At 37.8% G+C, this 14,005-nt stretch overlaps 2 protein-coding genes across 2 annotated transcripts; one reads left to right on the top strand and one right to left on the bottom strand.

Annotated features, from left to right (window-relative positions):
* The first annotated feature begins 1,099 nt into the window (after positions 1-1,099).
* LOC122292404 lies at positions 1,100-2,196 on the top strand. Its single transcript, XM_043100744.1, has one exon. The coding sequence runs from the start codon at positions 1,174-1,176 to the stop codon at positions 2,020-2,022; it is 849 nt and encodes a 282-aa protein (XP_042956678.1). The 5' UTR covers positions 1,100-1,173; the 3' UTR covers positions 2,023-2,196.
* Positions 2,197-5,102: 2,906 nt separating this feature from the next.
* On the bottom strand, positions 5,103-9,970 carry LOC122292600 (transcription factor Pur-alpha 1). Its single transcript, XM_043101030.1, has 5 exons — positions 9,310-9,970; positions 9,170-9,217; positions 6,235-6,375; positions 5,877-6,119; positions 5,103-5,756 (listed from the first exon to the last, which is right to left on the bottom strand). Exons 1-5 carry the CDS (start codon positions 9,589-9,591, stop codon positions 5,604-5,606), a joined length of 867 nt encoding a protein of 288 aa, XP_042956964.1. The 5' UTR covers positions 9,592-9,970; the 3' UTR covers positions 5,103-5,603.
* Positions 9,971-14,005: the final 4,035 nt, after the last annotated feature.

Genomic DNA, 14,005 nt, shown 5'->3' on the forward strand with positions numbered 1-14,005 from the left:
AACTTTCGCTAGATACATAACCCCACAATTGAAGTCTCCCAAGAAAAGCTTTTGCCCACATATTGTAGTTTGACCCATTCAAAATAAGATCAATCGAACAAACAATATTGCCAAGATTTAAAGAACTTTGAGCCATTGAGAGAAGTCCAATGCAAAAACAGACTAAAAATATGAAACTAGTGCAAAACATTTAGTAGAAAGCACCTAATCAATGGTCAAAGAAAATAGTCAATTAATGACATGGCATTGGCTGACATGGCATTGATGCAACAAACTTGGAGGGCTACATGGCATGTTGGTATGGTGACATGTGTCATGCACTATTGGTCTTGTGCGTGGAGAAGTTTGCAGATGCATGGATGGCATGGCAGAATTCTAGGGGGCACATGTGGACTCATCTAAGGTGGATTTTGGTGGTTTTGAGCTTTGCAATAGATTTTCTGGTAGGAGACATTGCTAAGAATATGGAAATAGAAGTGCAGCTGACCATGGTGGTGAGGGCCAAAGCTTGTAAACTTGATTATAAAATTTGATTCAGACGATCTGTATATTGTGAACTTGATTTTGAAATTTGATTTTATGTTGCGATGGATGTTCGAAAGAACTGAGCAGCAATAGGCTCATAGGGGAAAAGAAACGCTGGAAAAATTATGCAAATAGTTCATCGGGAGCCTGTCTCTGATACCATGTCAAAAAATAAGTAAAATAGAATTTAAGTGAGACTTCTATTCATGAAGGATGAATATTATGTACAGTAAGAGATGGCCTATTTATAAGAAAAATTAAGCCAAATAAAATAAACAATATAAAACCTCCTAATCAAAGTGGTATTCTAATCAAATATGCATAAAAGAGGTCAGGGAGTTGAGAGTAAACTCATCTTCATATCTTTCAACCAACTTGAGTGAAAATGAAAATTAATGAAATCACGAGTCACTGTATAGATCTAAAGAGCTTTCTACAGATTCGTTAAAAACTTGTGAAGGCTGTCTCGTCCATGTGAGTGCTATTAAATTAAAAACCACACCGCTCCCATGCATTCACTCCATTCACGTCTTAATTATTATAATTAGTTCAACGCCTCTTCTTTTGGGGAAATTATTACGTCCAACCGCCAAGTACCGAAGCCCTACCCATTGCCCATCAAAACTTCTACATGCACCCAACCAACCAATGAAGGACCCGTCCTTCTTTCTCCTAAAAAACTCTCTGGGAGCCAAGATGAAGAAGGGCATCAGAACTTTTTGCAATGATGATGGCTCAACCTCTACCCTTAACCAGCAAAATAAAACCAACCATGGCGACTCCACCAGCATGGTCACCCCGTTTCCCGTTGCCTCCCCTTATAATTCGCACAATTCTAATTCGGGACAAAGCACAACATTGGAGGAGATGATATTGCAGTTGGAATTAGAAGAGGAGGTTGCTAGAAAAGCTAAGCTTAATGACCGTACCCGAATTCAGGGTAGGATGTCATGTGTCAACAACTCTGACATCTTGAGGTCTGCTAGGAACGCATTGAATCAATACCCTCGCTTTTCTCTCGATGGAAAGGATGCCATGTATCGGTCTTCTTTCAGAAACATGAGTGGTAATATTGAAAAGGCGGAAAGAAAATCAATCAGCTCCGGCGACCATGCACTCAGAGGAAGATTCTCGGAAACTGATTTTGATTCCAAGTTAGGAAGAAATTGGACTTTGCCCCAAACTCTAGCAGGAGAGAGTGTGGTATGGTGCCAACCTGGAGTGGTGGCTAAGTTGATGGGTCTAGAGGCCATGCCAGTGCCATTAAGCGGCAAATATGGTAAACAAAAGTTGAGCTCTATCATAAAAAAGCAGAATCTCAGGAGGAGAGCAGAGAGGCATGAAGTGGAGAGAAGACTTGCTATGGATAACTGTTGTAATGGAATCAAGAGAGGGAGGATGGCTTCCTGTTCAAGGACTGGATACTGTGTTATGAAGCCGGTTGCAGTGGAGCCAACGAGTGTTCCAGCAGTTTGGCCAATCAGGCGCTTTCTTTAGATTCTCACAGCAAAGTCAAATCTCCGATCTAAGTATGCCTGGGAAGAGTTGCTGATCACGATATCGCTTTGCATGCTGGGTGTTTGGACTTTGGAAGCAATGTTACATTGTCATAATCTCGTTTTACAGATTGTTATAACCTTTTTATTTTCAATTATGGCAGCCCTTTTCTCACCTTGCTCTTTCTTATAATTTCTGTTATTTATATTTTTTATAGTTTGAAGAGATAGATATAGCACGTAAACTCTACTTTTTTTTTTTTTTTTTAAATGTTGGAGCCCGCATTCCCCACTAGCTACATTTAGACCTTCTTTGATTATACAAACCATTCTATCGATTACAATTTTTCTAAACTCTCACATCAAATATAATAAATAATTTATCTTTTTCAAATTTTAAAATAAAAATAATATTAAAAATAATATTTTAATAATATTTTATTTAACTTTCATAATCCAAAACCTAATGTTATCGAGTCCACGATAAGTTTTGGATTCCATTTCATTCCAGTCGAAACGATCGAATTGTTGTGCCGGAGCAATAAATGGTCAGGTGTAGGTGAGTGTTTCGTTGCAGGTAGAATATCGGGTGTTTTGGTCCATTCTAGCTAGATTCCGATATTCTTACCGGAATGCCCATTCTGGTCCGAAAATTTAAGGCATGGCATTGTTGTAAATATTTTGAAATGCATAGCATTTTTGTATATCCCCCTCCATTTCTACTTCTTCGGTTTCTTCCACTGCCTTGTGAACTTAGATTTAATCCCTATATTTAAGTTCATTTTTTGATCTCTGTAACTTTGTCTCCACTCTCCAGAGTTCACACTCCAACGACTGGTGTTGCACCACCTCCACTCCATCGAAGCTCGGTCAGCTCGTGGTACATTTGGATCTGGTTTGATATTTCTCTCTTTTTTTTCTTTTGGAAAACTCTGCTAGCACGTTTGCATATTTCAAAAATATAGAAGTCATTATTTGTAAGACTCTGAAACAATATGATTTTCACCTTTAGAGCTGGGTCAAGCTTTTCGGCCAAAGTTGGCAAGACTCTATCTTCCATTCAAATGGTGTTGTCTTCCAAAAACTTGTATTTTGTATGTAACATGTTCTCTTAGTTAATGTTTTTCCACTCATTTCTTTATCATATAGCAAGTTTTTGTTTGTGTACCTGATCTTAGCCAACCTTTATATTATATATTATTATATATATATATGAGAAAAATTTAGAATCGGTCCGTCTGTGATGTGATAAAAAACAGCCCACTAATAACTGATCGCCACGTAGGTGGTCCATGAAAAACATATTGGACTACATGGGAGGAGATAGCCCGATGCAAACCCTCATCTACTTTGCTCAAATCCCTCATCTCTTGATCCAGCGTCCAGCCCCTCGAAGTTAGGGGTGTAAATTTTAACCGGAAAACCGGACCGGCCTGGACCGGTTTTGAACCGGTCCGGTTCGAACTGGTTTCATAAAATGAAAAACCAGCCGGAACCGGTCCGGTTTCAGTTCCGGCCATTTTTAGACCGGCCCGGCCCGGACCGGACCGGTACTATTTAATATGTATATATTTTTTTATTTATTTAATGTTATATGTTATATATTTTATATTATATATAATTTTTTATATATAATATATAATAATATAAATTATAATTATATATAAGATAGTGTTATTTTAATTTATAAAATAAAAATTTAATCTCAAACATGAAAATTTAATTGATCATATGCTTTAAATATATAATATTATAACTATATATTATTTATTAATAACATTTTATCATAGATTTATAAGAAGTAAGAACCTAAAAAGAAAGAAAATCACTCAAATATTATTACTAAATTTTAATGGCCTAATACACTTAAAACTCTTTATATTTTTTTTGATAAGTACATAAGACATTAGTAGATAAATATAAATTATATATATTAGCATATAATTTATATAAAGCCATACTAAAGCTATACTAATAGCATAAATTTTTTACATATCATTTTTTTTTTTTGCATAGCAGTCTTTTTATATAGTAGTTTTTTTTTTAAGTAGAATTTTTTGACATAGCAGTTTTTTTTTTTTTTTTTTTTATAAACAGATTTTTTTATAATAAATATATATTTTATTAAAACTGGAAAACCGGACTGAACCGGTAAAACCGGAATACCGGTTTAGGAGGGTAATTGGTGCGTAATCGGTTTTGCAAAATGTAAAACCGGTGCCTACCGGTTCGGTCCTAGATTTTGTCTAAAACCGGACCAAACCGGACCGGTTACACCCCTACTCGAAGCCTTCAGCCCCCCTTATCTCTTGATCCATCATTGCAGGCCCCCTCACTACCTCCAGCCCGTCGCAACCCCCCTCACGAAGCCTCCAGCCCGTCACAGCCCCCCTCTCAAAGCCTCCAGCCCCCAGCCCATGGCAGCCTCTCGAAGCCTCTACTGAAGAATCGAGATCCGACGAAGTGCCAAAAACAGCAGCCAACAGAAAACCGTAGGCCTTAGCTGTGAATGAGTCTTCATTCATTAATTTGGGAGCTTGTAAAGTACCAATAACCTACTCTTGGAAGTCCCTAGCAATCACACCAATGCCTATCCTTCCCTCAACCAGCTTTGTTGCAGCATCCCAATAAACCTTATAAAATCCCTCAGTTGGCATTTGGACATTTTTTGAGCAATTCTTGAGACAGCCGAATTGATCAGTTCTATATTTGTGGGCTTTGAAGCCGATCGGTATGATTCAATGTAGTCAGGTTCAATCTATAGTTAGCTTTCAGCTTGGTTTTGCCAAAATGATTCGGTTTGGTCTTTTTTATTTCGACCACTTGGTTTTGTTGCCCTAATTTATAATTTTCTATCCCAAATGTCAATTACCGAATCCAAAGCCCAAGTATCAGTTGTATAACGTGCATGGTATATTGAAAAAAGAAACTAATTATCCGTGATTTTGGTCAGTTCGTCCTGTACGGGGTATGTATGCAGGTCTTGGTTAGGTTCGGTCCGAGGTGAAAGACTTCCAGGAACGAACCAAAAATAAAAGAATAAATAAATAAATGTGAACTGCAACAAGCTAAAAACCAGACTGAACTATGCAAAACCGGTCGATCTGGTTTTTTTAACAGTCGTACTTGCAATCTGCAATTAGCTATGGTTAAACCAAAAGTGCAATTGTCAGCCTGCATTACAAGCTAGGAAGCTGGAAGTGAGCTCGAGTCTTGTACAGTAAACCCTCCCCCCCTCCCCCCCAAAAAAAAAAAAAAAAACAAAAACAAGCACACATCTTGAACGACCATTATTACAAACGTAACGTGGGTGCCACACTGTCAAATTGACAATTACAAGTTTCTACTTTTTTGTTTTTTCTTGTTATTCCCAATTCCAAAGTAAGCTTGCCAAGCATCTCCGAACTTTCTGTTGATCAAACAGAAATCGAATTATTTCAGACCTGAATGAGAGAACAAAAAGAAGAATAGCGATCACAACTGAGAGCAGCATCAGATCCCTGACGAACGCCTACTTGTTGCTCTAAAAAAACCTCGACAAAATGAGCTGTTCTGTTTTATCACCAAACCCCAAGCTAGCATTCATCTTTGAGGGGGATCCACTGTCCGCACATTTGCGCCTGTCATCCCTTCAATTCGGTCTTTGGTTATCTCCACAAAGTGACCAACTATTTCATGGAACTGCTTCAATCCTGACAGTGGAAGAATGATGGAAGATCGATCAGAACCTGCAACCTGCAATATCCATACACTGTCAAGATAAAATACAACTTTATATAATAAAACTTCGACAAGAAATTAGATAAACAAATCCCCCATAGGATGATTTCAAAGGTAAGTTTTCTATAGGTGCACCTCAGATATCCTTAGGAAATGGCCCCTATTATTGCTCCCGAGATCAAAGAAGAATCTTTTCTGATCGGCTCTGATTACTTTTGAAACTGCCATAATACCAATTTCATCCTGTGCCTCCAATTCAACAGACCTATCCACATTCAATTCAGAACTCGTGGCAGGTTGACTATTGTGGCCAGAAATGAAGCCAGCACCTACATCATCTGAAAGCCCAACAAGACGTTCTGAGGGTTCAGAACTGGGCTGTAAGCATGCAACAAACAGGTGGAGTGAAAAAAAGAAGAAGGTGAGACAGTTTTAGAAGTGGGAAATATTTTCAGTGGGAAAACAGGAGCGCGTATGCATGAAAAACAGGGACCTGATTGGGCAATATGAAAAGCCTTGATGCTTCATTGATCTCCGCCAAAATGTTCCTAAATGCTGCCCACCCTTCATCCCGAGTGTTTCCTGCTGGAACAATGATTGTACTGCGATTTCTACTAACAGAAGCTTCTGATACCTGCATAAATAGATTTATTAGAAACTTTTTCTTTGCAAACGAAAATATAAGTCTAGCTTAAAACTTCCTTCTCCTGTCAATGACTTTTAGACTTCATGCACAACAACATTTGAACAATTAGTATCTCAGAAAACAGATAAGAGAAAGAAAAGTAACATTTTGGAAGGGAAAAACTGAGAGAACATCTGCATGAAAAAGTTCCAAGCTAGAAGAAAGTTTATTTTTTAGGTGGGGACACTTGATGACCATTGAGGTCTTACCATCCAAAAGTCAGGTGGGAAACAAAAGTTCAAGTGGTCGAATGTTGCTTCACAAAGAGGGTAGTGGTTTGGTAGTAAGGTTCTCAATACTTTCATCAATGCATGAAAAAATAAAAAAAAATAAAAATCAGAGGTTTAGTGCTCTGAGACAAACTTGTCTACAGAAGGTTGTTCCAGTCCTTAGGATTTGAAAGAGAAGCAAACTGGAGATGGCTCAGTGTATAGATCAAGGGAAGAGTGAGGCAGTTTGAAAGAGCGAGCAAGCTAACAGGGGTGCTTTTGGTTCCCTAGGATACTTTATTTTGTGCTCAGGACCACAGGGAGCCACTGATAGTAATAAAGGGCATCAGCAACACTTGAGAACTTTCCATGTCAACATCTGCCTGATTGGAATCATGCTTATGTGGGACATGCTAAGGGTGATGCGAGTTCCAGAATATGCATAGGAAGCGTTACATATCACAGAGGGATACATAAAAGAGTGATTAAGTATATGTGTAGATGGTACATATACATTTAAGCCTTGTTTCTGTAGGAAGCTGTGTTTGGTTAGCATCACCCTCAACCATAGCCACCAAGCCAACATTCTTAAACTTCCCACAAACTGAATAGAGAAGGAACTTGCATAATTCAAGGAATTGCATCGAGTCATCACTTCTTTGTACTGAGCAATCTACCAAAGAGGCTCCAAGGCCCTCCTCCCAACCCAGGGAGGCAAAAGTACGTAAGAGTGCTACTCTACTTAAAACAGATAGATGTCAACTCTTCAACTATCAAGTTACTTGGATTATAAAAAGTGGGCTTTAAAACTTGTATATAATGGACCGAGAACAGGCAAGCCATAATTGCCTTATGTATACTCATATTTCAAGTACTGAATGACCTCCCATAACACATATAGGACTAGGAGCGGAGGTGGCTCAGCCATGTTGTAGCTTAAGCTTTTAAATTTGCTTTACTTTCAGGAGCAGTTAAGAAAACTTATAATGCCTCTGCTCCTTTTTTTTTTTTTTTTTTTTTTAACTGGCACCGGGTGTCCAGGAACAGCATCCCGACTAATCCCGGTGGTGCTTATAATGCCTCTGCTCCTACCCTCCCCCAAACCACCCCCACCCCCCGATAAAAAAAAAAGAAAAAAAAAAGGTTTCACATATGTTGTAGTCGGAGATGAAATGAAATACAGGCAGAAATCTAACGAAAATCTTAATGCCAAGTATGAGAGTTATAATGCGTATCCACTTAACAACTATATGTTGCAGTTGTTAAGTCATCATATGTTCTGGCTACATGTATATAATAGCTCCTATTACTAATGTCTGGCAGTCCATTTATTGTTCATCACAAAATGGCAGCTTGAGATACAAGTTCATAATCCACCTCCTTCACCCCACTCCACCGAACTCTTTTATTACCTGATCTGAGTATAGGGATGAATTCATAACATATATTTCTGTCATTTCAGCATATCATTGTAACACATGCAACTAACAAATAGAAATGGATCACAAAATTTAGCACACATCATATACATTGCATCTAATTTGACATTGGTTGTGACCTGCATAAACTTTGAACTGATAATAGCAGCGACAAAAAAAACTGCCAATTTTGTCCTTTCTAGAAATAAAGTACTTAGGTAACCCTCATCATCCTGACTTTTCAAGTCATTGCCCCAACAGAACTCAGATAGGCAATAAAAAGGTGTACAAGTGTTTGGGGAAGAGGGGGGTGAGGGCAAACCTAGGACACAATTGCTAAGCATGCCTCTCGCTAAAAATGACTGTAATTTTCATAGTTTGGCACCTTCTCGATACAACCCTCAATAAAAGTAAGCACATCCATAACATCTCCAGTAAATGTAAGAATATCCATTTGATCATCATAAATAGATACTTATACAAAAACAAAAACTATAAAAAGATAAAGAAAATAAGAGAAGAGAAAAAAGAGAAGGGGGAGGGGAGGAGGAAGGATAGCATTAGCCCAACAAAACACACTTAATCAAATCTGTATGTGTTTTCTGAATTTGCACATGATTTGGGAAGAAAAAAATCTAACTGAAAAACCTTCAATGTGAAGTAGAATTGGGACAGGCGTGAGTGCAAGGAGTCTATTAAAAAAATGTGTTTGTTAAGAGTTAAGATTCAAGCTGGACCGAACAACCAAAATTCAAACTTCGAGGAAGCAATAGAGAACTCCATGATTTTCTTTTATTTCTGATAAAGAAAAAACGATGTAGAAATTAAAGCGATCAAAATGGCTAATAAAATATACCAAGAGATCACGATCTCGTTAGATTGACATGGAAAGAAAGGGAAAGCAGTCGAAACCATCTCACAAGGCTAGTGATACCCCAATTAGTTCAAAGCAAATGCTGATGTGGGGGCAATGTATGTGTATCACGCAGTAGAATCATATCAAAATGAAATGCAAAAGAAATTATAGAACAACTTGTCATGTATAAAAGACAACAGAGAGCAAGAAAAAATATATGATGAATAGTGAAGAGGACGCAGGGAGGAAAGAATGAGTACCTTCAAGAAGCGGCCCCTCCGATTTTCACCAATGTCGAAGTAAAACACCTGGAATTAAACAAAAAAGACTAGTCAGCAGTAAAGATAATGGATGACAAAAGGAATCAAATAAAGGGCATGGGCAGAGAAAGAAAGAATGCCTTGGTGTCGAGCTGCAATTCCTTGCTGAAAACTTCTTGGTCATCTGAATTGACATAGTAATTGAAGAGATCCAAGAACCAGGAAATGCCGGAGAAGGGAACGATGATGGTGGACCTCGTGGCCGACGTCTTCTCCGAGATCTTGAGATAGCGGCCCCGAGGGTTTTCCTTGAGATCGAAGTAGAACAGCTTGTGCTCCACCTGCAACGTTTTACAGAGCAGCTCCACGTCATTCCCTATCCCTCCTGCAATTATCCCACCACCACCCGAATTCCCTTCCATTCTAAACTGTATCCCTAGCCCGAAGAAAGAGGGAACAGAAGAAAATAGATATTTTTACTTGTGTGAAAGCCCAAGCCCTAAAGCTAGCGAGACTTAGACCTTTCAAAATAATACAAAGCAAAGCAGAATATTCATCACTCTTTCAGGCATCGAATTGAGCTTGTTAACGAGACAACGGAATAATCATTCATGGTTTGCGAGACTGGTAGGTAGCCAGATCTGAAGAATAATTGGTGGATGGCTCGCTAATATAGTACTAGTGGTTCGTTATGTAAGTTAGTGGTATGAAGGAGGGGGAGGAGGGGAAGAGTCGAAGGGCTATGGTGGGCGTTGACTCGTTCTCCGATTCATTTTTGCCCTATGATTACTCTTCGATTTCGAAACATTATTAAAAGTGTTTTTTTTTTTTTTTTTTTTAAAGGGTCTATTTGCTTTACAGTAACATTTTCCGTAAATAATTCCGTGTTCGGGGACATCAATAAAAATTAGTCAACCGAAAATCATTTCGATCATTTAAAAACTTGACCCTTCTTTCGCAGAGAATGACTTCAGCGCTGGACCTCTTGCACCAAACTTGCACACGAGCTTAGAGTTTGGACCACTCCATGTTATCTGCTTTTGTGGTCTCAGCTTGTCATTGTGGAAACCTCAGGTAAGCATTGGACTGTAAGAGCACTTGTATTGAGTTAGTTATAGATAAAATTTAGCTAAAAGCTAATTGGTTCAAAACACACAGCTAAAAGCTTAATGGTATGATAATATATCACTCGGTTCTTTTAATGAAAATTTTGAATTTGAAATCTTTCACTCCTATATCAAAAAATAAATAATAATAATAAAATATACACACCCATAGGAAACTAGGTAAGTGAACACTAAATTTCCCTATTTTTATTTCGGCTGACCAAATATAGTTAGTGAAACTAGTTGGCTATTTATTTTTATATCATTATTTAATTTTTAAGCTCTACCATCAACGTATGCATCAATGTTTGCATCAGATTTTTTATTTCGCACGGCTTCATCTCTTCCTGCACTTAACAATAGAACAGAAAAGGTCATCATTTCGATTTCTTATCCAAATACAAACTTAAAGTACCTGGTAAATCAGCATCTAAAAACTTTTTCCCCAACTTCTTCTCTAATATTCGCTTAACTTTTATATATTTTTTATTTTTTTCTCACTTGGTAGCTCTAATTTTCGTTGGAGTTTCCTGTTTCGTTTTATTTTTTTCTCACTTATTCATCTTAACCGTAATATAAACATAATGTGCTATTTTGAAGAGTCTAATGTGTGAATTTTGATAATTTTAATAGGGAATAAATTATCATGAGAATAAATAGGAAATACATATTCTAATTACCATGAGAATGAAAAAAAAGTAGAAATGAAGATTAAATATGAATATTTTAATGAAATGAGGATAAATTTAGAGAGGGTTGTCATTTTATGTCTATAAAAAGTGACTAGCTAAAGTGAAAAAAAAAGTATACTTTCAAGTCAAATTTTGACTAAAGAGTGGCTCGTTCACTACTAATGCCCTAATGGAGAGGATTCTCTTCATCAACCAAAAGAAAAGATATAATGCTTTTTTAAAAACAGATTTAGGTGAGGTTTGAATAGTGAATTAAGATGAGATGAGTTGAGATAAAAGTTAAAAATTAAATAAAATATTATTGTTATTTTGAAATTTATAAAAGTTGAATTATTTATTATATTTTGTGTGAAACTTTTAAAAAATTTATAATAATTAGATAAAATGAGATTAAATAAATTGAGATCATCTCTAAAACCAAACGGGACTAATATTCTTTTGAAACGTTAGTGAATTTGTATGACGTGGGTTGATGGCCTATTCTGTAAGATATGTCCAGATTTATTTTGTATTGTACCCTTTTTTTTTCTTTTTCTTTATTTTTTTTTCAAGCTTTCATTGAAGGAAAAGGTACAAAATATCAATTTAAGAATGATCCTTTCCACTATGAATATATAGATAACTAGAAGGGAGAATAGTTAGAAGAATGCTACCAAACATAAAGTTAGTTGCGGCCCATTGTGCCACCGGGTGCGCAAATCGATTTTGAGATCAATCGTTTTTTTAAAGTATAAAATTTTGCAAGAAATTAGTGAAGATGCAATATCCTCGATAATTGTAGAGATTCTTCAGTCACTGAGTTTTCCCTTGATAGATGAAATTACTAATTTAGCATCTCCTTCCAATAAATTGAAAGAAAATTTAGATGAAATAGTAATTTAGATGAAATTACTATTTTGTATTGAACTTGTTTGCATGAAGTCTTGACTCTTTGTGGGAGCCCTAACAACATTTCGATAATAATCTTGTAAGAGTTAAAAACTGTGACCTCAATTTATAAAAATATGAAAATCTAAATTATTTTTTATTTACCCTAAAATAAATTATGCAATGGAAGGTAAAGAGATCGTAAGTGGAGCTGTAGTCCATGTTAAGGAGCTTGAAGGATTTAAACTTTAGCAAAGAAATCTGAAAAACTTTGAACAAATAGGGAAATGGTTTTTGGCTTCTTCCCCAGCGGAGTCAAAGTGAGTAGTTTCTATTTGTAACAAATCATACTTATATGTCATTTGTCATAGCAGTAAGTGAATGATGTTCGGTTTAGTTTGTTGAGTTATATGAAATTTTGTACTAACCTTTTGTTGAAGATGTGTCCCACTGCTAACCAGAACGTCCTACCTGCACCAACAAAGGTGTTTGCCAGATGTGCCTGATGTACCTCCGATGCCTAAGTCAATTATATGTAGAATAAGGTATCAGTTCAGTATGGTTTTTCTGAGAGTCCACCTAACATGTTACCTGCTCACGGTATATATAGGAGTAGTGGATAACCAATAAATATCAATGATGATTATCCTGCTAGGCTTTATCTCTTTAGTTACACCCTTGTCACCATATTCCTTTAGTTGATGTCTATCTTGGTAATGTTGGACTTATCTCAACCCTCCCGTGTTAACTATTCATTCCGCCTCACTCAGTGGCTATAAGATGGAGTCGTATGGGCCTCTAGGGCTCACCAACCTTATCCTTATCATCCATCAAGTCAGGCCTCCTTATTGGGCCCATTCCTTATCAGGGACCACTTAAGTCCCCACAATTACCAGGCCCTTCGCATGGGCGCAAAGAGAATTATTGATAATGCTACACTGCTTTTTTATTCGCCTCCCACCACAAACGTGAATTATAATAGACATGGCACTCAGAGAGTGGGTAGTCAACTGTCTCCCCTTTTAGGCAGGAGTCTAACAGATACCCTGCTTGGCGGTTCACATCTCTAACCTCGAAAATTTCAACGTCAATCATCCTTTCATTATGGGTGTCCTCGAGCTCCTCTTTCTGTTACGTCACCAGATCACACAATGATGATGTTGTTAGTCCCCCTCGATTGTGTAACTTTCACTTCCTTACTCATTCATAACCACCCTTTCACTATCCTTTGTTTCCCTTCTTCATGTTTACTTGCCTTAGCATTCTTTTCTCGCACTTTATCTTGCATTTCTTCTTCTCCCTTGCTACGAAACCCTAGCTTCCATTGACTTGCAATGGCCAAACGAAGTTCCTCACAACCTCCCATTCAAGACACCCCTTCATCAGCCCCTGAATCGTCCATCTAGAGGGATGTTTCTTACTTCAAGGGTGTTGATTGGGGCTCTGTTCTTACTCCAAAAGACCTCCCCAAGTTGTGGAGCTCCTACAGGATCCCTGAATTCATGACTCTTGAACTCCCCCATTGGGGTGCCGTTGACGAAGAAGGTTTCACCGAACAAGTAGCCATACCAATTTTTACTTTTGCGCATGGCTTGAGACTTCCCTTTATACGCCCCATACACTACATTCTTGACCACCTGAAGTTGGCGCCTGCCCAACTTCATTTTCATACTTGGTGAGTTCTTCTGTGTAGTTGCATCTTTTGGTGGATGATCTTGGAACCTGCTAGGGAAGAGTACCTTGATTCTTGGCCGTTTATTCAATCATGGGTTCGATGGGAAACGTACATCTGCAATTTCTGCACGCTCTCTGGGCTTTAAGCGCTATTTGAGTCCCGCCACTCTAATGGCAAATAGTGGCAAAAAAAATATGTTTTCATTTCAAGCCAAGGTTGGCAATTTCCTAGCAATGAAGACCTAGGGGCGAATTCCCTGTCTGCGCCAACTAGAGCAGAGTACCAGACAACAAATCGATGGTCGTTGACTTGATAGAGCGAGAGCAAGCTCGCATTGACATGGTCCTCGCTTGGGTTCAGGAGAACGAGGATGCCATTTAGACTGAAGCCCTCTTGACCCCTACAAACATTGACTATTTTCAAGTCATGCCTAGAAGGCTCAGGTGTGAGAGGTCATTCATTTTTTTCCAAAGCGGTGGTGCCTCCTAAAAAGAGG

This window comes from Carya illinoinensis, chromosome 13, assembly GCF_018687715.1.
Source record: "Carya illinoinensis cultivar Pawnee chromosome 13, C.illinoinensisPawnee_v1, whole genome shotgun sequence".
NCBI classification, from domain to species: Eukaryota; Viridiplantae; Streptophyta; class Magnoliopsida; order Fagales; family Juglandaceae; genus Carya; species Carya illinoinensis.